Source organism: Vicia villosa, linkage group LG6 (genome assembly GCF_029867415.1).
Source record: "Vicia villosa cultivar HV-30 ecotype Madison, WI linkage group LG6, Vvil1.0, whole genome shotgun sequence".
Classification (NCBI taxonomy): domain Eukaryota; kingdom Viridiplantae; phylum Streptophyta; class Magnoliopsida; order Fabales; family Fabaceae; genus Vicia; species Vicia villosa.
In genome coordinates, this window is record NC_081185.1 from 1597793 (window position 1) to 1624047 (window position 26255).

A 26255-nucleotide genomic window follows, 5' to 3' on the forward strand; every position below is an offset into this window, starting at 1 on the left:
TCAGAACTAGTCTACACAATTTTCAATCCATATCATTAGCTTAACCGTAAATTCATCAAGTTCTTCATTACTGATTCCTTTGAAGCAACAAACTCAGAGACGCATCTCAGAAAGACGAATCTGAACTCTGCACTCAAAGTTTCAGGCGAGCTATTCACGAATCGATTTCGAACGGAGGAAAGACGAATCAAACGACGTACCGGAGATATCCCGAATTATTCTTCATCTTCAAGAAGAGAGACGAGCAAAGAGGAATGATTCAAAGCTTTGTATTGAAGTTTAGGGTTCTCAATTTTGTTTGGATTTCATGATTTCTGTGTTGGTTATTTGTTTGTGCATGTTTGAGGAGACCAAGTGAGAGCGTTTGAGTTCGAATCCGAGAGAGATGACGTTTTCTTGGTTGTTGTTTGTTTTGTTTGAGTGAGATTCAGAAGAACAGAGAATACAGAGTGAATCGATTGAGTCACGAGAAAAAGAGAGGGAGGTAGCCGAGTGAGGCCGAGAGAGAGAGAGTGGAACTGAGGATTTTTTATGTGTGTGGTAGTGTTCTGCTTTGTTGGTTTGGTTACAGAGATATATAAGCAGAGAGATATGACGTTTCTGAAGAACAAATGAAGACGTTTCTGAAGAACAAATGAACAGTGTTGTTGTTGAAGCAGAGGGAGAAATTGAAGAAGATATGAACAGTGAGAGGGTTGAGGGTAAAATTGTACTTACATAAATGAATAAACACATGTGGCATTTAAAGAAAATGGAAAAAACAGAAAAATAATGACACATTAACATTTTGGATGACTTGGCATGGGGAAGGTTTTAATAGTGACTTTTTCAAAGTTATAGGGTCATCCATGTGAATTTTTTTTGGGTTAAATATGTTTTTGGTCCCTATAAATATCTCAATTTTGACTTTTAGTCCCTATAAAAAATGTATTGACTTTTAGTCCCTATAAAATTACTTTTGCACTCACTTTTGGTCATTCTACAGGGACTAAAACTGAGTGCAAAAGTAATTTTATAGGGACTAAAAGTCCATATTTTTTTTTATATGGATTAAAAGTCATTTTGGATAATTTTATAAAGACTAAAAAGCATATTTAACCCTTTTTTTTACAGGGGGATTTTTCGTAAAAACCCCATAAAGGATAAATAGTTATTAACCTAAACTGAATATGAGAAAGAAATTTTATGTTATTGACAATAAAATTCATTGAGATAAACATGGAGGTGATTTAGGCTATCGCATAAAATATATATTAACAAAGTGTTAGAGAGATTTTATTTGGAATATTTTTCACCAAGTATTTCTCTTATTATGAGGTAATCTTGGTTACTACTTTGGTTACTACTTTATGGAGAAGTATTACGTCAACCTTGGTTACTACTTTTATTATGGATGTTGAGTTGTATTTTGGAGTTTAGAATCGAAAATTTCTTCACCCACCTCCTAATCTTCTTACCCACCCCTGGTGAATTTACCACAATACCCCTTGTTTCGGAAGTTCATTTTCGAAACTGTACTTTTTTTCTTAAAAAAGGTGTTTTCGGAAATGTATCTCCGAAAACGTGTTTTTTTTAATATAAAATATTGATTTCGGAGATGCATCTCCGAAATAAAGTTACTTTTCAGAAAATGTGGTGTTTCGGAAGTTCATCTCCGAACGCACCCCCTTGGAGAATTCGGAAATGAACCTCCGAAAATATGTTTGGACAGAATAAAATGAAAAACAACAACAATTCGCTTTATTTAATCGGGTGAAGATTACAACGATAATATTACATAAAATTAAAGTTACATATTGTTGAACACGGGTAGGTGGGGATGAGAGAGTGGTGGGGAGAAAAAAAAGCTTCCAAATTTCAAAAGGTTTTTTTATTCTTTTAATAAAAATACGTACTACTGTAAGTAACAAATGACGGAGGAGGTGTAACCGGGGTCAGAACATATGACGGAGGAGGTGGATGTCCGGAGGAAGAAGAACCGGAGGTACGTCCACCGCGAGACAAAGGAGCCAATCAATGTAAGCTATAGTTTATCATTATCATCAGGGGACGTCATTACAAAAAATTGGGAAAAAAATCTTATTATTTTTAATCTTGATTTTTTAGAAATGACGTCCCCAGATGATAATGATAAACTATAGCTTACATTGATTGGCTCCTTTGTCTCGCGGTGGACGTACCTCCGGTTCTTCTTCCTCCGAACATCCACCTCCTCCGTCATATGTTCCGACCCCGGTTACCACTTCCAAAAACTAACATGATAAATCCAATACAAAAACACTGTGCGATACAATCCGAAATCAGAACAAAACAAAACAAAACACGTCAAACAAAACAAAAACATGTTATTCTGTCCGACGAGCGTTACAAAATACACATCAAACAAAATAAAAACACGTTATTCTTCCCGACGAGCAAACTCCTCCGAATGAAGATAATTATACCAATCCTCATCCCACTCAGTATCAGAACCATCAGCGTTGATCACGCCTGAAGGCTAAGCCTGCACGTCCGAGCCCGAGCCATGGACCCCCAGGGGACGAGAAGCAGAACCAGTCAAAAGCTTCTTCTTCTCCTTCACCTCCTTCACCTCCTTCACCTCCTTCACCTCTTTCACCTCCTTCTTTGAAGAACCCTTTCTTCCCTTAGCGCCCTCTTTAGAAGACGCAGTCCTGCGTGCTGGTTGGTTGCCTGACATGTTCCTGTAAACAATTGAAAACGATTAATATGCATAGACAAAATAAAAAACAAAAAATTTGAACTTCTGATACATTTCGGAAGTTCATTTCCGAAAACTGGGATGGAGGTGTTTTCGGAAATGAACTTCCGAAACACCCCTGCGATGGAGTTTTCTGCAACTTCCATGGCAGACCCCTAAACCAAACTTCAAACCAAATCAAAATGCTTCTAAACAACCTAAATACTACTAACAACCTAACCATATATCATTTATGCAATTAAAACCCTAAATAACATGCATTTGAATAATAGATCTAAAAATTTCAAAACTTACAAAGTGTTAGGATTGAGGGCTTTTGAATGTTGTTTAGCAGTGTGATTGGAGCCTTGATGCAGCTTTGGAATTCTGTTTGCACAAATTTTCGCCTTTGCCACTTTTTGTTTTGATTTAGGGTAAATGATTGGGGGAGGGGGAGTGTTTTGATAAATCTGCAGAAATCGCAGTATTTCGGAAGTGAACTTCCGAAATAATGTTTTCGGAAATGAACTTCCGAAATAAGTCAATTTTTTCAAAAAAAGACGCTTTCGGAAATGAACTTCCGAAGCAAGGGTATTTTGGAATTTTCGCTGGGGGTGACCCCCCATAGGGAGGTGGCCAAAGAAATTTTCTTAGAATCACATATTATATTTTTGGAATTTTGATATTTTTTTGTGTATGATGATTCAGTGGTTGTCTTTATGGCTAAGAACAATAAAAGTAAAAATCAAAGCAAATATATTTTTATTAAATACTTAGGCTCTACATGAATAGACAACTTATTTGTAGTTAGGATAAGTGTTTATCATGCTAAGCGATTATGTACAAACTATTTCTACACAAACATAAAAAAAAAAAAATATAATTTTTGAGAACTTATGAAAATACATTAAAAATAGCTTATGCACTTTGTTATAAATTGTTTATATAAGTTTTTTTCTTATTAAAGAATCTTGCAAAACTTATGTTAGGAGATGGATTTAAATAAGTCAATTCAGAAGACTTTTAACTATTCAAGACAATTTTTTTTGTTTTGTTTTCACCATCAGCATCCAATCGATCAAACCGTTTAATGAAGTCAGCTCTAACATTAAATAGTTCTATCCCTATCTAAATCATAGTTGTAGAGATCAAAATATAGTCATTCATACTAAATCAAACGTCAATCTCCATGAACTAAGTAACTATTAATATTCAAGATAAAATTAAAGATAAATAAGTTATCATTGAGTTCATTAACATTTATTTAATGATCACTTATTCTTTAAGTAAGGGCATGCCACGACTAAAGTTTAAGGAGTGTAGATAAAATAGAATTTAGATCCACTTTAGGATCTAGACATACAATTTTGTGGAACTCTTATAACATTGTGTATCTCTTACGTAATGAATTCATTGTTTGGATAAGGTGAGAGAGAGTGTAGTAAATTTAACATTGAATGTTTAACTATCCAAGCAATTTTGAATTTAAAAGCCACACAATGTAATGGTTCATAGGTTATGGATATAGAATATAATGAATGAATATTATGATAGTGATAATGGTTATCAATGCATTATGATGGTAGAGTCTCTATAAATAAGTTGATGATTCATAAGTTTCTCACTTAATTTTCATCTATATGTGGAGAATGAAAACTTGAAATACTTAAGAACATAAATATTTAAAGCTCTTCCCTTAACAACATTGATTAGAGATAATTTTTCAAGTTTAATTTATTATGGATTTAGTAGTTAATATTTTGTATTGAAAATAAAATACTAAAAGGTTGATAGACAACATTCAACAACTACTACTATAAATTCAGATACATAATAATATTCAAATTTTAATCATAGCGTTCAACCTAATTAGGAGGTGACAAAACGGGCCGCTTGACCCGCTCTGCCTTATGACTGCCTTGCCTTATGTACGTCAAAAAAAGAGCGGAGTAGACAAGCCCGTCAAGTCAAAATGAGCCTAAAAATTATGTCGTCTCGCCAAAGTGGCGGGTTGGCGGACGACGGATTTGTCCGTCTATTTTTTTATTAATTTATTTTTACATTTTTTAATAGATTAATAAATTTTTTTACCTTTCAATTAAATTTTACACTTATTTTTTAAAATAATTTTTTATAAAATAATTTTTTTAACAAATTTTACTTAAAAAATGTTACGTATATTTATAAATAAATGTATAAATTAAACCATAAAAAATTATAATTATTAAAATTAATTAAAAAATACGGACTTAAGGTAGAATAGGCTCAACGAATAAGCGAGGTGGATTTTGGCGGGACAAGCATTGACAGACGACGGATTTTTGCGGTGTCGACTTTGATAGATGGAAGATAGAAAATTCCAAGTCATTTTATAGCAGGTGTGCGGGTCAGTCCGACGAGCCACAACCTGTATTGTGCATCGGTACCTAATAGTATTACCGTTCAATCTAATAATATTGACTTCTACCCTTAAAGCCTTAAAGTAGAATTTGTATTGAAAATAAAATACTTAAAAAGGAGATTAAACAATAATGGCTATTAAAGAAAATGTGACTATATTTAGAGAGGAGTTTGGACCATTGAAATTAGTACTACTACCTCTTAAGCCTTGCAATGTGTGCCTAGAATTTATTAAATGGTCCATGAATAATTGACTTTGCTATAAACATGGTTCTCTAAAAATGCTAGAGAATCAAAAGTTATTCTCTCTTTTCAAATGCATAATCAATTTTGATTATTGTATGACTATGCAATTTTAAGTATTTTCTTAGAGATGATAATTAGGTTAACGGTGGTTAACTTTTTCAACAAATATGCACATATGGAAAAATTAAATTGATTTTTTTTAAAATTTTAATTATATTTTTATGTTCATAAAATTACTATTATTTCAAATTCAGATAATTTTATTCTTTTTTATATATTTATATATAAAATTGATAATATATATATTTTTTAACACGTGTAGATTATATATATTTTTTTTAGGAGTGACACACTATTTAAAAACTGAAACATAATCAATTTTATATAAATAAAAAAAATTAAAATTATTTAAATTTAAAATATATAAATTAGTTCTATAAATCACCTAAAATATTGGATAAAAACTATAGTTAATTTTTTATCAGGGTTAACTGCATCATAATTTAATGGAATTTATAAACATTTAATTTATCTTTTATATAGAGACAAATAAATGAGTAACAAAACTGCATTTTTCAAAAATGTGGGAAATCACATATTTGAATTCGCTTCCCAACAAATTCAATATTTTTCAATGACCAAATTTCTCAATACTTTTAAGAAGCTTTTATTTATTTATTTATGTGGATAATATTTTATTGTTTCTGATTTTACGCCGCAAGGATATAAAAATTCAAAATTCTGAAAGGCCAAATTGAAAAGCCAAGAGTCTCATGTATACTCTCTTCTAATAATATTTTTATTAAAAAACAATCTTTCTTTGTCTATTGAACGTTAAATAATAATATTGTACATGAAGACAATTTTAATATTAGTTATAATATTATCTTTTTCTTTATAACTAGTGGACTTGGGCACTTGGCTAGTTGAATAGGAGAGATACCAAAGATTGCGATCCTCTTAATGCCCACAAAATCACTAATATCAAATTTCATTTTTATTTATTTATTATTGAGAAAAAGGATGGAATCATATATCATGTCAAATTAAAAGAATTTTAAAACATGCCAAATTAAAAGAATTTTAAAATTATTTATATAATATGATAAAATGATATATTTTCATTGATGACAGCGTAATATATTGTCAGTGTATATCCTTTAAATTCTTATTTTTTAATTAAAATTTTAAGTTATTTTATATTCATTAGTTTAATAAATTCATATAGTTTTTTTATAAAAAGAATCCATTTAGAGTACTATTTAATTATTCCAAAATAGAAAATTATTTCTATATAACAATATTTTTAAGTAAATTTTTAAACTACTTACTATTTTAAAATATATCCTAACCTATTAAAGTGCAAAGTTGATTCATAAACATCAACTAAATTTTTATAAGATTAATTTATTATTAATTTGATTTTTTATTTAACCACTTACTATAATTTTAATATCTAGCATTAATTTTCTTTGTCAAAAAAAAAAAATATCTAGCATTAATTTTGATAATTAATATAGATAAATTTCTTTTAAAATTATTATTTTATAAATTTAATTCATAAATATAAATAAATACTACTGTCAAAAATCAAACTCCTACATTTATTTAATTCAACTAATATTTATCGGATAAGGTATCTACCTGTCATTATAAACGTAATTAAAAAAAAACCTTAATTTTTAAAAAATATTCATATATTTATACATTTCTAAATTTAAAAAACTAATTTTTAAAAAATATTCATATATTCATATTATTATATAAATTTCTAAAATCATATCAAATAAAATACATATTTAAAGAAATTTACGAGCAAAAAAATTAATTAACAAAAAAATTAAATTAAAAAACATTTTAAATGAGATTATTATGAATTAAACTTTCTTATTTTTTTCCTTGTTTAAAAAAGTTTGTTATGAAATGTTGTTATCTACATCTAATATATATGAGATGGAGATTTTTTTTCCGGAAACATTGTACTAGTACCTATCAAGTACAACAAATAAAAAATTAAATAAAACAATAAATCTCCACAAATAAAAAATATTAAAAAAATAAAAAAAAATTCATGTATTTGTGTGCACTCTATAAATCGGCTATAAAAGTGTGTGAGGTAAAGAAAACCAAAATCTAAGCTCAAGAAAACAGTAAGAAAAAAAGACTCTCATAGTTCTTTTGCACTTCAACAACAAATCTTCATAACTTTCCATCAACATTGCATTCTTTCCTCAAGTAAGAGAAAAAAACACCTTCTCCTCTTTTTCTTTTCTCTTTTTCCATGTATAAAAAATATCATAATCTTTTTACATTTTTGTTATTTTCATTATTTTTATTTTTTTATTAAATTTTATTATTGTTGAATGTGTGTGTGTGTGTGTATATTATAGATAATAGATGATTGAAAAGATTTGAAGAAGAAAAAAAAAGATGAGGAATTATGAAGCAATAAAGAGTTTTGAAGAGAATGAAGAAGATTTGGAAATTGGAAATCAAGAACATGAACAAGAACAAGAACATGATAAAAACAAGAACCAGATCTCAGATTCTTCAGCAACAATGAAACTGAAGAACAAGATTGTTGTTGATGAACAACCTAAATCTCAGCGTTTGCTTTCACTTGATGTTTTTCGTGGCCTCACCGTTGCGGTAATCTCTCTCCACCTTTCTTCTTATTACCTTAATTAATTCTTAATTAGTTTTAATTTTTTTTTTGTGATTAAGCAAACGACGTCGTTTTGTTGTGTTTTGGTGTTTGTATTATAGTCTAAAAATAATAATATTAATATTTAATAATTATGAAAATTTTAGTTAATTTTTTAGGGTTAGAGAGAGAGAGATATTTTTTGTTTTTGGGGTTAGATTTTGATGCTATACCCAATTTGTTGGTTGAAGAATCCAAAGAGGTGCACGTGGTAAAGTGAGGTTGCTTTAAATTAAAGTTAAGAAGAATTATGTTTCGTGTTAAATTGTTTTAATTAATATGATTGAGGATTAGTTTGTTGGTTAATTAGAGAACCGTCCATTTAAATAGGATTACGGCTACTTGACCCTTTCTTATTAAATTCTCATTATATTCTCTCATTATTTTATATATTATATATAATTGAATTTTTAAAGTCTGGAAATTTATTCAACTGACAGAACTCGATATTGTTTAGTTGAATGCGTCATCAGAGTTTGAATACTAATACTCACAATTGTGTGTCTGAGTTTTTAATGGTTATTATCATCTCGATTAGACAAAAAAAATAATAGTTAAAAGTATTATAATGTTTTTTTTGTATATATGATACATTTTTTATTTAGTTTATTTGTTTTTCTTATGATAACATGTTATTTAGTTAGCTCAATGATGAATTTGGTTAGAAAAGAATTTACTAAAATTACTATAAGTTGATAGTTATCTTGAAAATTTATGAAATGGTAATGATTGTTAAATTTCTAAATCTAGTAAGATATTTTTTGTTTTTATTTTTGTAGAATTTGTTAACCTATTATAGCTTTATTTATTATTAATATTATTATAGTATAAGATATTTTTTGTTCCCACTTGTATAAAGTTTGTTAACCTATAATAATTTTTTACTTATTTTCTATATTCATTCAACTGCATAGCCGTCCGTTTTAAAAGAATATATGTACCCATTACATAGAATTTCACAATATTCTCTTATTTTTTTAATATCTTCTTATAGAAAATAATAATATATTTCCTTTATTATTATTACTATTATTCTATTTACATGGTCAAAAGAATAATTTTTTTTTCTATTTGAGCCAATTTTCTTTTTTTGTATTTTATTTAATATTTTCTCTAGTGTAATTTTAAGAAAAATATTGTAATTTTAAGGAATAAATAAATAAAAATATCTTGATATGATATGAATAAAAATAAAGTGGAGAATATATCTCAATCATAGACAATAAATAAAGTATTTACGTGTCTTGTGAAACGTATCTTATTTTCATGACTCATTCATATAGGTAATTTTAATTTTTGCACCTCCACCATAAAAAATGATTGTAAATGGATTAGGCTAATAAAAATGGTGTATTAGTATTAAATAAATAAAGTTTAAGGTTTATTATAAATAGAAATATCATTGTCAAAAAAAGGTGTGATAATAAAGTATGGTTGGTTGGTTAGATGTAATGTGCCTAACCGACTCCTCAATCACCACTATGTTGCTTTATCAATGGGAGATGACTTTGAAACGCAATGCTTGTGTGTGATTTGCTTTTGTAACTAGCAATCTTCATGTGATCATTTTTACATGTCATAACATATTACATGTATATCAAATTATACTATGTAGCACTGACACCTATGAAAAAATGTCATTGTCTGAAACTGACACCGATACATGTGATTATGTTATTAATAGGTTGATATGTCAATGTTGTGTTTCTGGTGTCTGTGGTTCGTAGGTGTGGTTTTAGAAGAAGTTATTATCATGTTATTTGAGGTGTTTATTTAGGCATTGAATTTGTTTGGTGTTCCTAATAAATACTAGAATATTTGGTGATGTTCACATGGGATTGTACACTTTTGCTTCTTTCTTTCTTCCAACAATACACATGTACATAATTCAATCATGTTTATAGTTTGAAAACGACAAATTTAGTTAGGAAGTTGTTGTCTTGAGGTTCATATTTTGTCTTAGTGTAATTAATGAATGTATGATGAAGTAGAAGATGCATTGTCCCTAAGATTAGTTTGTTGATTCACGAACCGGAACCCCTATGATTGAATGTCTCTGCAGAGCTACCAACTGAGCTGACTTAACTTGATTTAACTAGACAAATGTTAGTTTGTGCTAATAGTGAATTTATGAAACTTAATGCAGCTTATGATTCTGGTGGATGATGCTGGAGGACTCATTCCAGCACTCAATCATTCTCCATGGAATGGATTAACAATAGCAGATTTTGTAATGCCATTTTTTCTATTCATTGTTGGTGTTTCACTAGCATTCACATACAAGGTATGTTACTTGAATTTGCGTTTATACATTTCGATAAATTGTTCATTTAATAACCTAACTAATCTGTTTCGTTAACAGAAACCGTCTTGCAAAATTGATGCAACTAAAAAGTCGATTTTACGGGCACTTAAGCTTCTCGCATTAGGCATTTTTCTTCAAGGTATCACCTGAACTCTTGTCTTTGTTTTTGTGGCAAGTTTCAATAAGTTTGTTCAATTTGCGCTACGCTACGATGTTATGTATATGTTGGATAATGAGAACTTGCATTCTGTTGTTCGCAGGAGGTTATGTTCATCGCGTAAACGATTTGTCATTCGGAGTCGATTTGAAGCAGATAAGATGGATGGGGATACTGCAGGTATGAATTGAACTTTTGTGGTATTGTGTTCTACAACTTATTGATCGGTTTTACTTTGTATAGTTATGATCATTACATAATCGTTTACTTTGTTTGGATGCCAGAGAATTGCGGTAGCGTATTTGATTACAGCTCTCTGTGAAATTTGGCTAAAGCGTGAAGATATCGTTAATTGCGGATCAACCCTTTTGAGAAAGTATCGATATCAATGGTAAGCTTGATCAACCCTTAAGAATTTATATGATAAAAACGTAACTTGTGTTGCAAGTTATGGTTTTTCCTTTTTTTTCCAATTTCTGGCTGTGCTGTTGTTAACCGATTTGACTGAAACAGGGCTTTGGCTTTGTTTCTATCGGTCTTTTATCTTTGCTTGCTGTATGGGATGTACGTTCCTGATTGGGAGTATGAAGTTCCAACAGAACCTTCTAAAGCACCTTTGATATTTTCTGTGAGTGTTCGTGACGTATTACTTTTTCTCGTCGCTTTTTCTGATATTGGTTGAAAATATGAATTATATATCTATCTGCGCATGCGGCAGGTTAAATGTGGAGTGAGGGGCGACACTGGACCAGCTTGCAATGTTGTTGGAATGATCGATCGTAGCTTGTTGGGTATACAACATCTTTACCGGAGACCAATATATGCGCGGATGCCCGTACGTTCCTTTATGTTTTAAGATTGTTCGTGATTTTTACACCGAAAATGTATCGAAGTTAAGCACTTTTTTCTAAATGATACCTAATTTGTTTGTTTCAACGTTATTTAAATTTCAATAGGAATGCAGTATAAACTCTCCTGCTAATGGACCTTTGCCTCCTGATGCTCCTTCTTGGTGTCAAGCTCCTTTCGATCCCGAAGGACTCTTAAGGTGATTTTCCGCTATCTGCAATTGATAGCACGACTGAGCTTTTTCGTTTTCGTTTTCGTCTCTAACTTTGTGTCTACTTCGGAATTATAGTTCAGTGATGGCTATTGTTACCTGCTTGATTGGCTTGCATTATGGTCACATTATTCTCCATTTTAAGGTAATCCCCAACATTTTTCTATTCTATCGTCTTCATTATGAATCATAGATACCAAACACGACAGTGACATATCAACACTCATAAGAAAATGATTTAATTGAGTGTAATTATGTGTTAATGTTATATCAGATACTGACACATGTTAGACACATGACACACTTTCAATATGAGGGAAATCATTGTGTCAATGTTATGTCAGTGTTAGATACAGATACATGTCAGACGCCAGACACCAGACACAGTTTCAATATGAATATCATTGCTACATTCTTCTTCAAATTATGAATATTGATGTTGTTTCCTTATTGTTACATGCAGGATCATAGAATTAGAATCATATACTGGATGATTCCAACGTCTTGTCTTGTAGCTTCTGGTCTTTTCTTGGATTTATTTGGTAACCATTCTCTCTTAACTTTTTTGTCTATTAATTAATTTCTATTCTTTGTAGTAATAATCAATTAACATAAGCTCTTGTGTTGTAGGAATGCATGTAAATAAAGTTCTCTACTCATTGAGTTATACTTGTCTCACTGCTGGTGCTGCTGGCATCCTCTTTGTTGGAATATACTTGATGGTTAGTCATTAAATTTAGCGCCGGGTTAAATTGATCTATTTGAGCTTATCTACTGACACAAACACTTCTGAGATAGTACGGAAAAACTTATGAAAAGTTTGAGACATGTCAATAAGTTGTTTTGAGTTTATTCTCGCACGCGTTTATTGAAGTTTTCTAATCAAATTCTTTCTTCTTCCTTGAAGGTTGATGTATGTGGATATAGTCGCATGACATCGATTTTGGAATGGATGGGCATGCATGCATTAATGATTTATGTCCTAGCAGCTTGCAACATTTTCCCAATTTTCATTCAAGGATTTTATTGGGGAAATCCTCATAATAACATTGTAATTTCTATGCCCCACTTTTTTAACTATGAATCAGATGTTTTTCTGGTTCAATGTCTGGTTCGGTTTTTAAAACATTTTTTTAACTATACTATATGATTTGCTATTATGAAAGTCCAAAACATGCTTCACTATCTAATAATGTTGTATGATTGTAAATTTTTTTTGTCACAGCTAAAGTTAATTGGAGTTTGAACATGAAGGGAAGCAAATATGCTAGTGGACAAGAAAATTATTATGTTGTCAAATGGTGAGACATATTTTGTTTCACCAATGTCTTAGAGTAACAAGGAGGACCAAGCAATGTTTGTGGATTTTTGAGACAAATTTTGAGCTGGTGGTCTTTTTGTTCAAGAACATGAACATGAATAATGTTTCTCTAATCTATTGATAAAGTCACCTAAATGGATGATGCATGATGTATTTTGGAGAAGATACATTTCTTCATGGCATAGCCTTTTTTTTAATTTTTATATATAGAAAAAAAGAGCAGCTTTTGTTTATAGTATCTGACTGCTAAATATTTTGTACTTTGTATCCTTGAAATGATAGATTTCAAGATGAGATATCAATGTACAACTTTTGCTTTATATTTATTATTATTAGCTTAGAAATATGTCAATTTCTTGGTGCATATATATGATTGAATATATTGAGAAAGGTCAACAAATACATGAAATGAAGAGGTCAAAATAGGACCAAAAATAATTAGTTAAATAAAGAGGTCAATAGATAAATATTTGGGATATGTAAATTATATTTAAGTATTTTATAAATAAGTTTTTTATCTTAATTTTATAAATAATTCTACATTACAATTTCTTGATCTAAATGTCTAATGGTTTTTTGACCCAAGATGTTGTGGATTTCAATCCGCATCATTGTTAACTGTCTTAATGAGATTCTTCATTACAAATTAAGTGTAAATATGATATGAAGAAAATATAATTAAACATGAAAGATGATAAGAATATAAGTATTGAATAATTTATTCTTCCAATCAATTGAGTCTTATCTCATCTCACTGGAGTTGGTTAAATTGATCAACTTTTATTATAATATTTTATTTAGGACTACGATGCTATTCAAATTGCTAAATCCTCTTTCTCTAGTTGTTTAACTTTTTTCTACCTTATCTACTCTCATTATCACCGAATTTATATATTTTTTTTACAAACACAAACCACCATTTTCTCTATCTTATCTCAAACATTCTAATGTTTTCATTTCTAATCATATCCTGTCTATTATTATCAGACATCTACCGCAACTTCCTTGTCTGTGCTAGACTTATTTTATTTTCGTTTTATTTTTTAAATGTCCAACGTTCTGTCCCGTACGTTGCTGGTTTTATTGCAATCTGATCAAATTTTTCCTTTAGCTTGAATCGTATCTTTACATAAAATTTCTGAAGCTCTCTGTTTCAGCCACCCAACTTAAAATCGATGGTTTATATCCCCTTTTATTTCTCCATCATTTTATATTACAGACCCGAGATATTTAAACTGTGTGACTTGAAAGCTGATATGGTTTCCAATTTTTACCTCTAAGTTAGAAACATTTATTATTTTGTTAAACTTACATTTCATATACTCCGTCTTACTTCTTAGAAGAAAAACACTTGTTTTTTAAAATCTCTTCTTCGAGCTAAGATTTTTGTATATTGTCTTCTACATCTTTTTTTATATTTTGCAATTTTTATCCTCCTTAACAATAAGAATCTTCAACCAAATGTAATTATTCATAACAAAGTAAAGGTATTATCAAGTATATTACTTTACAATAAAAAAATTCTTTAAAAAACAATTTTTATTTATTCATTCTATTCAGAACTGTTAAAGCAAAAGATAAGGTAGGTATGTAGCACAAATTTTGTGTGTAAACTAGGAATCAAATCATTATGGGCTATCATGTGGACAAAAAATACTTTTTGTTGGTTGCAAGTGACAAATAACAAATCCTTATGGGCTTTCTTATGGTTCTAAAGTACTTTAAGTGGTTGGCCAATACTTTCCAAATCCCTATCCTAATGAAATGAAAGGGATAGAGGGAAATGTACAATAATGTATGTCTCTCTATTCATCATGACAATTGACAAGGGATGATTTTTTACTTCCATATGTTATTTGAAATAATAATTTATGATATAGTACATGTTGTGTGTTTATGAGGAGGCAGCACATTGAAAGTGATTTTTATTTAATGAGATGCTGACATTTTCTTGGTATTACTACAAAACTTATCACCAATTCCAAGTCTAAAAAACCTGTGTGGCAACTAAGATATGAAAACCACTACAAATATTATAACCATAATTTTCAAATATTTAAATTTATGTTCATTAATTAACCATCCAAATTGTATTCAGAATTTCAGATACATACAAGTGATATAACTTTCAAGTTTTCAAATATATGATATATTCATCAACAGTGTGTTCACATACTCACTTATACATTATAGATACTAGTTTTCAAAGTTGTGTTCAGTGAATAGTTAACAAGTTGTGACACTTCTATATATTCATAATATCTAAAGAATATCATTAACCATATATTTGAATTTTTAACCATTCAAGTTGTTAACGTAATTTGAGGTTAAACTTGGGTCAAAATAACACAACTCTTGACACAAAACCAGACTAGTCAAATTCTAATCAACTGCAAAATGAGCAAGTCAATCAATCCATTATCCATATGTTGCATAAACTAAATTAAAACAAAAATGTGTATATAGTTGATACAATTGGTAATATCCATGTAGTTCTTGTCATTGATCAAACACCATACAAAAATTTGCATCAGAATTCCATGAAATATCAACCAAGATTGGTGACATGGTTAAACTCATTCGTCCGCAGCTGCGGAGGAGTGGTGAGGAAAAGTAGCCCACACATCTTCCCATGTCCTCTGGCCTTCAGATACTTCCCTAATAACAGAGGCAGCATTTTCCACATCAACACGTACTTGATCTTTGCTGTCCCTCTCCCGAATAGTCACCGACGTTGTTGAATCCACAGTGACAGCAAAGGGAACACCAAGTTCATCTGTTCTTGCATACCGTTTTCCTATTGATGTACCTATTAACATTTTTACAAGATACATAAACAAAAATGTTAGGTTTAAGCCTGATAGAAATGTGATTAGTGAAGTGGGACCTAGGCCAAGGGTGTGGAGAGTTTACACGAGGAAAAGGACAACAGGAATTAAAGATGATGACGTGGCTGTGAATGAATTAAGTGCATGAGAGTGGCTATATATAGCTACAGCTGGAAGGGAATAATCAGGAAGGAATTCAGTTAGGATTTGGTGGGGTCACTTTTGGTGATTTGGGAGCACTCCGTGCTTGGGAATTGGTAGCCACTACCAGTTTGTTTTTTTCCATTTCTTCTTTCCCTATTTTCCCGTAATTGTGGATCTTATAGTAATACAATTGCAGCCTCTTTATTCTTATCATACTGTTTTATCCATTTCTTTACTATTTTGTGCTTTAAGACCCATCAATTGGTCCGACCTACCGGATCGAACTCACACCACGAAGACGATTGTAGATGCCAAGGAAGCCTAAGATGGGTGACCGAGTTGATGCTTTGGAGACACAGATGGGGAATGTGACAACAACGCTGCAAGAGCTCTCTCTGCAGATGCAGCAACACGCTCAACAGATGCATCAACAAAGCGTGGTTCTAGCGGAACTAAGCAAACAGATTGGCAAGAAAGGAGACACTCTTGAAGGGGAAACTTCTGTGGGTTACTCTACACAGAGTGAATCTCGTCTCGCTGGAAAGAAGGTGAAGTTGCCTTTGTTTGATGGTGATGATCCTGTGGCTTGGATTACACGAGCCGAAATTTACTTCGATGTTCAGAACACATCTAATGATATGCGTGTGAAGTTGGCTCGCTTGAGTATGGAAGGTTCAACCATTCACTGGTTCAACCTGTTGATGGAGACAGAGGATGAGTTGTCATGGGAGAAGCTGAAGCGAGCGTTAATTGCTCGTTATGGAGGGCGTCGCTTGGAGAATCCATTTGAAGAACTCTCGACGCTGAGACAGAAGGGGAGTGTGGAGGAATTCGTTGAAGCTTTTGAGCTGTTGTCTTCACAAGTTGGAAGACTTCCGGAAGAACAATACCTGGGATATTTTATGAGTGGATTGAAACCCCAAATTCGGAGAAGAGTGCGTACCCTGAATCCTCGCAATAGGATGGAGATGATGAGAATTGCGAAAGATGTTGAAGAAGAATTGAAGGAGGAAGACGACGATGGAGAGCGTCGTGACGTGAAAAAAGGAGGGTACGAGCGTGTGGGCCAAAGGGATTGGGCCGGGTTACTAAGGAGTAAAGGTGGGCCTCAACCCAAAGATGTTACTCGTTCATTTCAGTCGGGTGGGTCAAACCCGAGTCAGAAAACGGGTTCAATTGGATCCAACACAAATTCCACTTCCTCTTTGATTTCTTCAGCGCGTAAAAGTGATGGAGGTTCGCGTTCTGGCACGGCGGAAAGATGGAAGGGAATCCGAAGCATCAACAATGATGAATTCGAAGAGAGGAGAGCAAAGGGTTTATGCTTCAAGTGTGGGGGAAAATACCACCCTACGTTACATAAATGTCCTGAAAGAGCTCTTAGGGTTCTAATCCTAGGAGAAGGTGAAACAATGACAGAAGAAGGAGAGATTGTGAGTATGGAGGATGTGACGGTGGGGAGTGAAGAAGAAGTGGAGGTGGAATGTAAATTGATGGGGGTATTGGGAAGCATGGGTGAATCTCACACCATGAAGGTTGAAGGAAAGATACAGAATGTAGATTTATTGGTGTTGATTGATAGTGGTGCGAGCCACAATTTCATCTCTCCCAAAGTAACTGCTGCGTTGGGTCTTGTCATCACACCTACAGCAGCTAAGAGTATCAAGCTTGGTGATGGTCACAAGGTGCTAACAACTGGAGTGTGTAAAGGGATCAGTATGAAGATAGGAGGGATTGAAGTAACGGTGGATGCGTTGGTGTTGGAGCTAGGGGGAATGGATATGGTGTTAGGAGTTGCTTGGCTAAGCACTCTTGGGAAGGTGATTATGGATTGGAAGGCTATGACTATGCAATTTTCTTACGAAAATGAGTTGGTGAAATTGCAAGGTCAAGGCAATAAGGTAGTCAGACAATGCTATTTGAACTCATATCTTGCGGACATTCATAGTAGAACTGAGCTGGGCTGGTGGTGGGTTCATTTACGGTCGATGGAAGCAACCAAATCAGTGGTTCCCAAAGGCTTAAATCCTATACTTGAAGAATTCCAAGAAGTGTTTGGAGACAGCATTCAGCTACCCCCTGAGAGGAGTCAAGTGCATCGGATTAGGCTTTATCCTGATCATGGTGCCATTAATGTCAGACCCTACAGGTATCCTCATCACCAAAAAGAAGAAATTGAGAAGCAAGTGTCAGAACTGTTGAAAGCTGGGGTTATTCGACCGAGTATGAGTTCATTCTCAAGTCCTGTGATATTAGTCAAGAAGAAAGACAAGAGTTGGAGAATGTGTGTAGATTACAGGGCTTTAAATAAAGCTACAATACCAGATAAGTATCCAATTCCTATAGTTGATGAGCTGTTAGATGAACTATATGGAGCTACTATGTTCTCTAAAATTGATCTAAAATCGGGATACCATCAGATTAGAGTGCATGAGGATGATATTTCTAAAACGGCATTTCGTACACATAATGGCCACTATGAATATTTAGTAATGCCGTTCGGACTTATGAATGCCCCAGCTACGTTCCAAGCTACCATGAACGACATCTTTCGGCCATATTTGAGAAAGTTTGTCTTGGTATTTTTTGATGATATTTTGATTTACAGTAGGGATATCAAGGAACACCAAAAGCATTTGAAGATGGTTTTGGCTATTTTAGTTCAGCATTGTTTTGTGGCAAATCAAGCAAAGTGTAGGTTTGGCTGTGCTCAAATTGATTATCTTGGCCATATCATTTCTGGAGAAGGTGTCGCAGTGGATCCGGAAAAGGTGAAGTGTATCCTTGCATGGCCTATCCCAAAGAATGTGAAGGGAGTACGGGGTTTTTTGGGACTCACAGGATATTACAGAAAATTTATCAAAGATTATGGTAAAATAGCAAAACCGCTCACAGAATTAACGAAGAAAGACAATTTTTCTTGGGGCATAGAAGCTGTCCAGGCTTTTGAAGAGATGAAGAGGATCATGACTTCTCCGCCGGTGCTAATTCTTCCAAACTTTGATTTACCTTTTGAAGTCGAGTGTGATGCAGCTGGCAGAGGTATAGGTGCTGTTCTTATGCAGCAGAAGCAACCTATTGCTTTCTTCAGTAAAGCCTTATCTGATGGGAATTTGGCCAAATCTGTCTATGAGAAGGAATTAATGGCCCTGGTACTTTGTATTCAGCATTGGAGGCATTATCTATTGGGCAGAAAATTTATTGTGCACACTGATCATAAAAGTTTGAAGCATTTTTTACAGCAGAGAATCTCATCTCCAGATCAGCAGTGTTGGTTGGCCAAACTGCTAGGTTATCAATTTGAAGTCAAGTACAAGCCGGGTCTGGAAAATAGAGCTGCGGATGCTTTGTCTAGATGTCATGGTGAGATAGAAATGAATTCTATCATTTCGTTTCCGTTGTGGGCTGATAGACAGAAACTTTTGGATGAAATAACTAGGGATCCGTATATTCAAAAGCTGATGAAGGAGGTGCAGGAGTCTCCTGATGTTAGACCTGGATTCCAGGTGAAACAAGGAGTTTTATTGTATCATGGTAGGCTAGTGATTTCCCCCGAATCACCCTCTATTCCTTGGTTATTGGAAGAATTTCATAATACTCCTGCTGGAGGGCACTCAGGTTTTCTAAGAACATATCGAAGACTGGCAGATTCCTTATATTGGGTGGGGATGCAGAAGACTGTAAGGAATTATGTTAGATCTTGTGAAGTTTGTCAGAGACAAAAGTATAGTGCTACTACTCCGGGTGGTTTGCTACAACCTCTGCCTATTCCTAATGGTGTGTGGGAGGATTTGTCCTTAGACTTTATCACGGGGCTGCCTAAGTCTAAAGGTTATGAGGCTGTGTTAGTGGTTGTGGATAGACTATCTAAGTATAGTCATTTTGTTTTACTTAAGCATCCATATACTGCAAAATCTATTGCTGAACTTTTTGTTAAAGAAGTGGTGAGACTTCATGGAATTCCTAGCTCGATAATCAGTGATAGAGACCCTTTATTTATAAGTCATTTCTGGATGGAACTGTTCAAATTGCAGGGTACTAAGCTGAAAATGAGTTCAGCATATCATCCGGAAACAGATGGTCAAACGGAAGTGGTTAACAGGTGCTTGGAGAGTTATTTGCGGTGCTTTGCTTCTGACCATCCAAAGACTTGGTCAGTGTGGGTTTCTTGGGCTGAGTATTGGTATAACACGACCTACCATGTATCAATTGGGAAGACTCCGTTCGAGGTGGTATATGGGAGACAACCTCCTGCATTGTTGAGGTTTCTGTCTAATGAGACGAAAGTGGCTGCCGTGGCATTGGAATTGAGTGAAAGAGATGAGGCCCTAAACCAACTCAAACTTCATTTGCTCAAAGCGCAGGAACAAATGTCAAGGTATGCAAACATGAAGAGGAGGGATTTGTGTTTTGAAGTTGATGAATGGGTTTTTCTGAAACTCAGACCTCATAGGCAACAGTCTGTGGTGAAAAGGATTCATCAGAAACTCGCTGCAAGATTTTATGGACCATTCCAAGTGGCGGAAAAGATTGGTGAAGTGGCTTACAGGTTGAAACTGCCAGCAACATCTAAGATTCACCCAGTTTTTCATGTTTCATTACTCAAGAAAGCTGTTGGGAACTATCAGGTACAGGGAGAGTTACCAAAAGATTTGGAGGTGACCGAGGAGAATGATGTATATCCTGATAAGGTGCTGGGTTCAAGAGTCACAGTGCAGGGAGGTAATGAAGTTCAGCAGTCCTTGATACAATGGAAAAACAAAGCTTTAGAGGATGTGACATGGGAGGATAACGAATTTTTGCGTGGTCAGTTTCCTGAATTCTGCCTTGAGGACAAGGCATTGTCTAAGGAGGCGGGAGTTGATAGAAATGTGATTAGTGAAGTGGGACCTAGGCCAAGGGTGTGGAGAGTTTACACGAGGAAAAGGACAACAGGAATTAAAGATGATGACGTGGCTGTGAATGAATTAAGTGCATGAGAGTGGCTATATATAGCTACAGCTGGAAGGGAATAATCAGGAAGGAATTCAGTTAGGATTTGGTGGGGTCACTTTTGGTGATTTGGGAGCACTCCGTGCTTGGGAATTGGTAGCCACTACCAGTTTGTTTTTTTCCATTTCTTCTTTCCCTATTTTCCCGTAATTGTGGATCTTATAGTAATACAATTGCAGCCTCTTTATTCTTATCATACTGTTTTATCCATTTCTTTACTATTTTGTGCTTTAAGACCCATCAAAGCCAATTAATATAGAAACACTTGAATATGAGGGCTGAAAGATCAAACTTGCACTTTGCCAAAAAAATGCCCATTTCATAAAAAGACTCCACGAATACAACATCTTCTTATCATTTCATAGGCAATTTTCTTCTATGTCCTTTTAAGGGGTTTCCTTAACAGACTTGAAAGGAATTGTCTACATTTTCTCCATTGGTGTGTTTCCTTCTTTTCATTGTTTTGTTCTTCCTTTTTCAGTATGAAAGATCTCTAATCCTCTAAATTCCACAGTTTTTCCTTCTTTGGATCTTAAGTAAATTTTTTTAAACATTCATTCATGCAATCATCCCAGCCTAAACCTCTAAATTTTTATTTAACATCAGCCTGCAGGTATAGTTTACATGTTAATGAGAACTTCAATTTTAACAACATACCTGTAATGTCAATCTTATGCGAAATTCCGGCAGCAGTCAACGACTTGGAAATTAATTTGGCAACCTCTTCATACTTCTGATTTTGAACCAGAGGGAAAACTGTGCACTTAATAGGAGCCACAAGTGCAGGAAAGCGAAATACATTTAACTGTTCATCCCCGGCTTTACTTGCTCTAGTATAGAAAGCGTGCTCAAATAGACAATATATTATCCGTCCAATCCCAAAGGATGGTTCAATCACAGATGGTGTGAAAACTCTCTGATGCTCTTTCTTTATCTCCTTGTGAATTGTCACCATATTCTTGTTAATAGTTACAGTTTTCCCAAGTGTACATACTTCAAACTCAACCTCGCCTTTTGATTCCAGTGCAGCCTTCAAATTCAATGCTTCTTTCTCATTCATTGCCTGTCAGAGAAGATTTCATTTCTCAAAAGGTAATGCAGGTAGCTATTTGCAGAGAGTCATGATAGTAGTAAATAACAAAATAGTTCACAAATTACCTCAAGTGCTTCAACCACCTTCTTCTGATTACCCTTGAATGCCAGGCCCAATTCTTTCTTTATGGGAGTTATAACTAATTTCTGAAATAATTCACACACCAAGTCAATTAAAAAGAACAAAAACTTCTTATAGCTGTATTAAAAGTTGCCAATAAATAAACATCATCAGCATTAAACAGTACCTCCACTTCCTTGGGTTCTGAAAATTTTTCATGAGCCACCAGTGCAACACCACTTTTCTCCTGTAGTATTGAATACAAAATCATTATGAGAATACAGTACACCACAAACGCAAAAAGATTTAATTCCCATAGTTGCCTTTTATATTATAAAAAAATAAATTTTACCCCCTCTAATTATATTTTGGATCCTCTCTTTTTTTCTTTCCACTCATCTCCTTACTCTCTATCTCTCATCATTATAAAATCATGTTGCTTTGAAGAGAGAGAAAGATACAGAATTAGGAGAGGAATGGGCAGTTTAAGTGGTTAATAAAAATCATGGGCAGTTAAGTGATAAATAAAAAACTTTATATAGTCATGACAAGGTCACTTGCTGTGCACATGCCCAATTCTTCAAGGTAGCAAAGGTATTGACACATCAAGGTTCATGAATCCTAACATACGAAAACCAATTTGAATTATACTTACCAAAAAAATTTAACCATTAGAATCGTGTTGTCTTGGTTTATTAAAATTTATCATAATTTAAAGCAGTCAGTAAATAAGAGCAATTACCGAGTGGGCACGCAAATCATATGCAGATCTATCCGCAATGCCAACACACTCGATCCAACCATAAGAACACTCAATCTCAGCATCCCAACAGTCAGCGGCATAATGGGCCATCTCATTGGCAAGATGCTGCCTAAATCTCAAACGGTCTTTGTCTATACCGAGATGCGTCAAGAAGAGATATACTCTCCCAATGAAATAACCAAGAGTCTCATTATTGACAATACCCTGATCAAAAATCAAAATAATCATAACACGTGGTTTAGTAAAGAATAGACATCAATTTTAGGGGTGAAAAGGGCATTGAATACTACACTGTTATTGAAGCTGACCTTTGAAACAGCTTCACCGAGACGGAGTCTCTTTGCAGACTGACCAGACATCTGTTCCTCCCTTGGGAACATGAAAAACTCCAAGTCAGCAACTTCGGCATACTTAGGATGAGACTTGTCTTCAGGGTCAACAAAGTGCTCAATTTCTGCCAAGGTGAATTCACGGACTCTGAGAAGACCTTGACGGGGAGATATCTGTAGAAAGATACAGAAACCAGATTAAATCCCAATTCCACAAATACCATACACAAGTTCAAACAAAAAACCCAACAAACCTCATTTCTAAAAGCCTGTCCAATTTGTGCAGCAGCAAAGGGTAGCTTGTTTCCATTATAATAGTACAAGTCCTTGAAATTAACAAATATGCCTTGTGCAGTTTCTGGACGCATAAACCTGCCATTTGAAAAAGGGTTAAATGCTTGTCATGACACTCTAATATATACTAATTGTTATGTGAATTGAACTCCATGTAATCATTTACAACACTCTAATATATACTATATAATTCTAGTGACAAATGGGCTCTAGACAATAGGGGGAGTGCCTTCGATTTTGAGCTTTTAGAGTCTATGTCGCAGCATTTCTACTAGAGGATGATATGAGGGTTGGTTGTGCTTTAAGTTATAAATTCTTTTGCTTTGGGTTTGTAACAAAAATAATAATAATAATAATAATAATAATAATAATAATAATAACAATAATAATAATAATAATAATAAATAATCATAATAATAAAGACAAACAACACAGAAGACAAAAAAAGAGGTTGAAATGACGAACCCAGAAGCTAAGCCAGATGGACCAATTGAAGTTTGAAACATCAAATTGAAAGGGTAAGGATCCGACAGTGGATTCTTCGTTTCAGGAGCTGTGATACCATACTCCTTAATCTTAGCACCAAGTTCTTGAGATGAGAAATCGTCCAGCATGGCAAGCACGTGTTTGAGCTCTGCAGCTTTGTCTGCTGACAATGTGAGATCCTTTTGAAGCTTCTCATTGCAGTAGTCCTTGAGCAAGTGATCAGCACGGTAACATGTTCCAGTTTTCTCGTCCTTAACCATGAGATCGGTGAATTTCTCCACGTGGCCAGAAGCTTTCAGAACAATCTCCGGCGTCACACATGGACAATCAACCTCAAGCATGTTTTCCTCCAAAACAAAATGCTACATGCAACACAACAACAATAATGATACAATTAAAATTGGATCTGTATACACACACAGCCACTTTAAAACCTTTTCCCACCTGTCGATATTTAGACATTCAAAGAACTAAGCCCAATTTGAATAAACAGCTTAATTAAACATTTAAATACAAGTGTTTATCATAAAAATGTTCATGTATAGGTTTTGAAAACAATATTGGAGAAAGAGAAATTTTTATTAATTAAAGTGACACTCATAGGCATTTTCCAGCCATCCCCAAGAGAATTTGAAATCAGTACCTTGAAATTACAAGATATAAGCTTAGTACCTTAAGTATTTGTGTATAAGCTATTTTCATAACAAAAGATAAAATCAAATCAAATTGTTTTCATCTGAGCTATAAGCTATCTCCATAAACTATCTATAGAGCTTAAGAAAATATTCTAAAAACATCTTATGAACATACCGGTAAATCTCATTTGGATAAACAACTCAATAAACCACTGAAAGCATAACTACTTCCATATAAGCTATTTCTATAAATAAAAAATACCAGTAAAATTATTTTCACATAAACTATAAACTATTTTCATAGGCTTACAGAAATAAAATAAACAACAAATCATCAACATGTCTAAGTTGTTTTCCCTAAGTTACCCCTAACATTTAACAAGCGCTTACACCACTAGATAAGCTAAAAATAAATCAATCCAAACAAATCCTAAATCATTTCTACTTAGTAAGTTTTTTCAAACATTCTCCCCCTCTCACTCAGTATGACAGAAAAAAAATAAGCTCAACTAATTCAATCCAAACAGCTCCTAATTTAACAAAATCCAACTCCTAATCTAACAAAACTCAGCTCCTAATCACATTTCATTCATCGCTGCATAGAAATTAATTTCTTAAGTTCACAATTAGTTAACTGATTGTAACTGTTAACAGCTCAAATAATTCAATCCAAAAAGCTCCTAATCTAACAAAATTCACCTCCTAATCTAACAAAATTCAGCTCCTAATCTAACAAAATCCAGCTCCTAATCTAACAAAACTCAGCTCCTAATCTAACAAAATCCAGCTCCTAATCACATTTCATTCTTCACTACATAGAAATCAATTTCACAAATCCACAATTACTCAGTTCACTGTTTGATAACCGTTAACAATCTACCTGACGCCAAAACGAGAGAACATTCGATTTAACGGCGCAACCTGGAGGACCATAATCATACAAACCAGCAACACCGCGATAAATCTTAAACGACGGAATATAAAACAACCGCCGTTCAAGCGTATTAACAACGGATTGACGGAACGCTTCACGCGAATCGGAGCCGGAGAGAAGCGACTGAAGCGATTTCTCGATCGAGGTTTTCTCGAGCTTGAGAGCGTTTAGGGCTTGAACGGCGGCGTCGATGTCAGGCTTCGGTGCGGAGGAGGCTTTTAGGTTACGGACGGTGTTGCCTTGGATTTCGACGGCGGAGAGTTTGAAGGCTAGGGCTTGGCGGAGGGTTTCTTCGGTGGAGGCCATTGAGGAAAATGGAAGAGAAAGAGATAGAGATTTTGTGGCGGCTTTGGATATTGCTCTTAAGTGTGAAAGTAGTAACATAAGAATTTTCAGTGAATGTGGTGAAGTTGCGTTTTGTGAGAATTGGTGGAAAATGGATTGAGTGTAGTGAGAGAGTGTGTAGGATTGGTGTATGAAAGTGATCTTGACCGTTGAAATGATCTGATGGGGGATATGCAACCATGTTTGGGGTATTAAATGGTTGCAACTACTTACTTTATAATTTCCACCTACATTGTTTTGAATTTTGTGGCTGTTTTATTTATGTGTGATTACCTCATTGACAAAGATAAGTTTGTAGTAATGAAAACTCATTTAATTTAGTTGATAAAGTCACATTGGAAAGTTATGGTTTAACTTCTCTTCCCCGACTCTAGGGAGCCTCTAGAGTCTAATTTAAAATATTTAATAAATAAACATAAATTTATTATGATTAAAAGTGAATTGAAGATAAATTGATTTAT

At 33.6% G+C, this 26255-nt stretch overlaps 2 protein-coding genes across 2 annotated transcripts; one reads left to right on the forward strand and one right to left on the reverse strand.

The window, feature by feature from the left end:
* Positions 1-7440: 7440 nt before the first annotated feature.
* LOC131608718 (uncharacterized) lies at positions 7441-13211 on the forward strand. Its single transcript, XM_058880234.1, has 14 exons — positions 7441-7579; positions 7735-7993; positions 10195-10332; positions 10411-10492; positions 10614-10690; positions 10795-10901; positions 11024-11138; positions 11229-11345; positions 11467-11558; positions 11649-11715; positions 12034-12112; positions 12201-12292; positions 12478-12621; positions 12796-13211. Exons 2-14 carry the CDS (start codon positions 7775-7777, stop codon positions 12814-12816), a joined length of 1350 nt encoding a protein of 449 aa, XP_058736217.1. The 5' UTR covers positions 7441-7579; positions 7735-7774; the 3' UTR covers positions 12817-13211.
* A 2086-nt stretch (positions 13212-15297) lies between these two features.
* LOC131608715 (glycine--tRNA ligase, mitochondrial 1-like) lies at positions 15298-25886 on the reverse strand. Its single transcript, XM_058880232.1, has 9 exons — positions 25396-25886; positions 23860-24242; positions 23355-23472; positions 23080-23274; positions 22751-22975; positions 22196-22255; positions 22014-22094; positions 21513-21918; positions 15298-15700 (listed from the first exon to the last, which is right to left on the reverse strand). Exons 1-9 carry the CDS (start codon positions 25831-25833, stop codon positions 15468-15470), a joined length of 2139 nt encoding a protein of 712 aa, XP_058736215.1. The 5' UTR covers positions 25834-25886; the 3' UTR covers positions 15298-15467.
* Between the last annotated feature and the right edge of the window lie 369 nt (positions 25887-26255).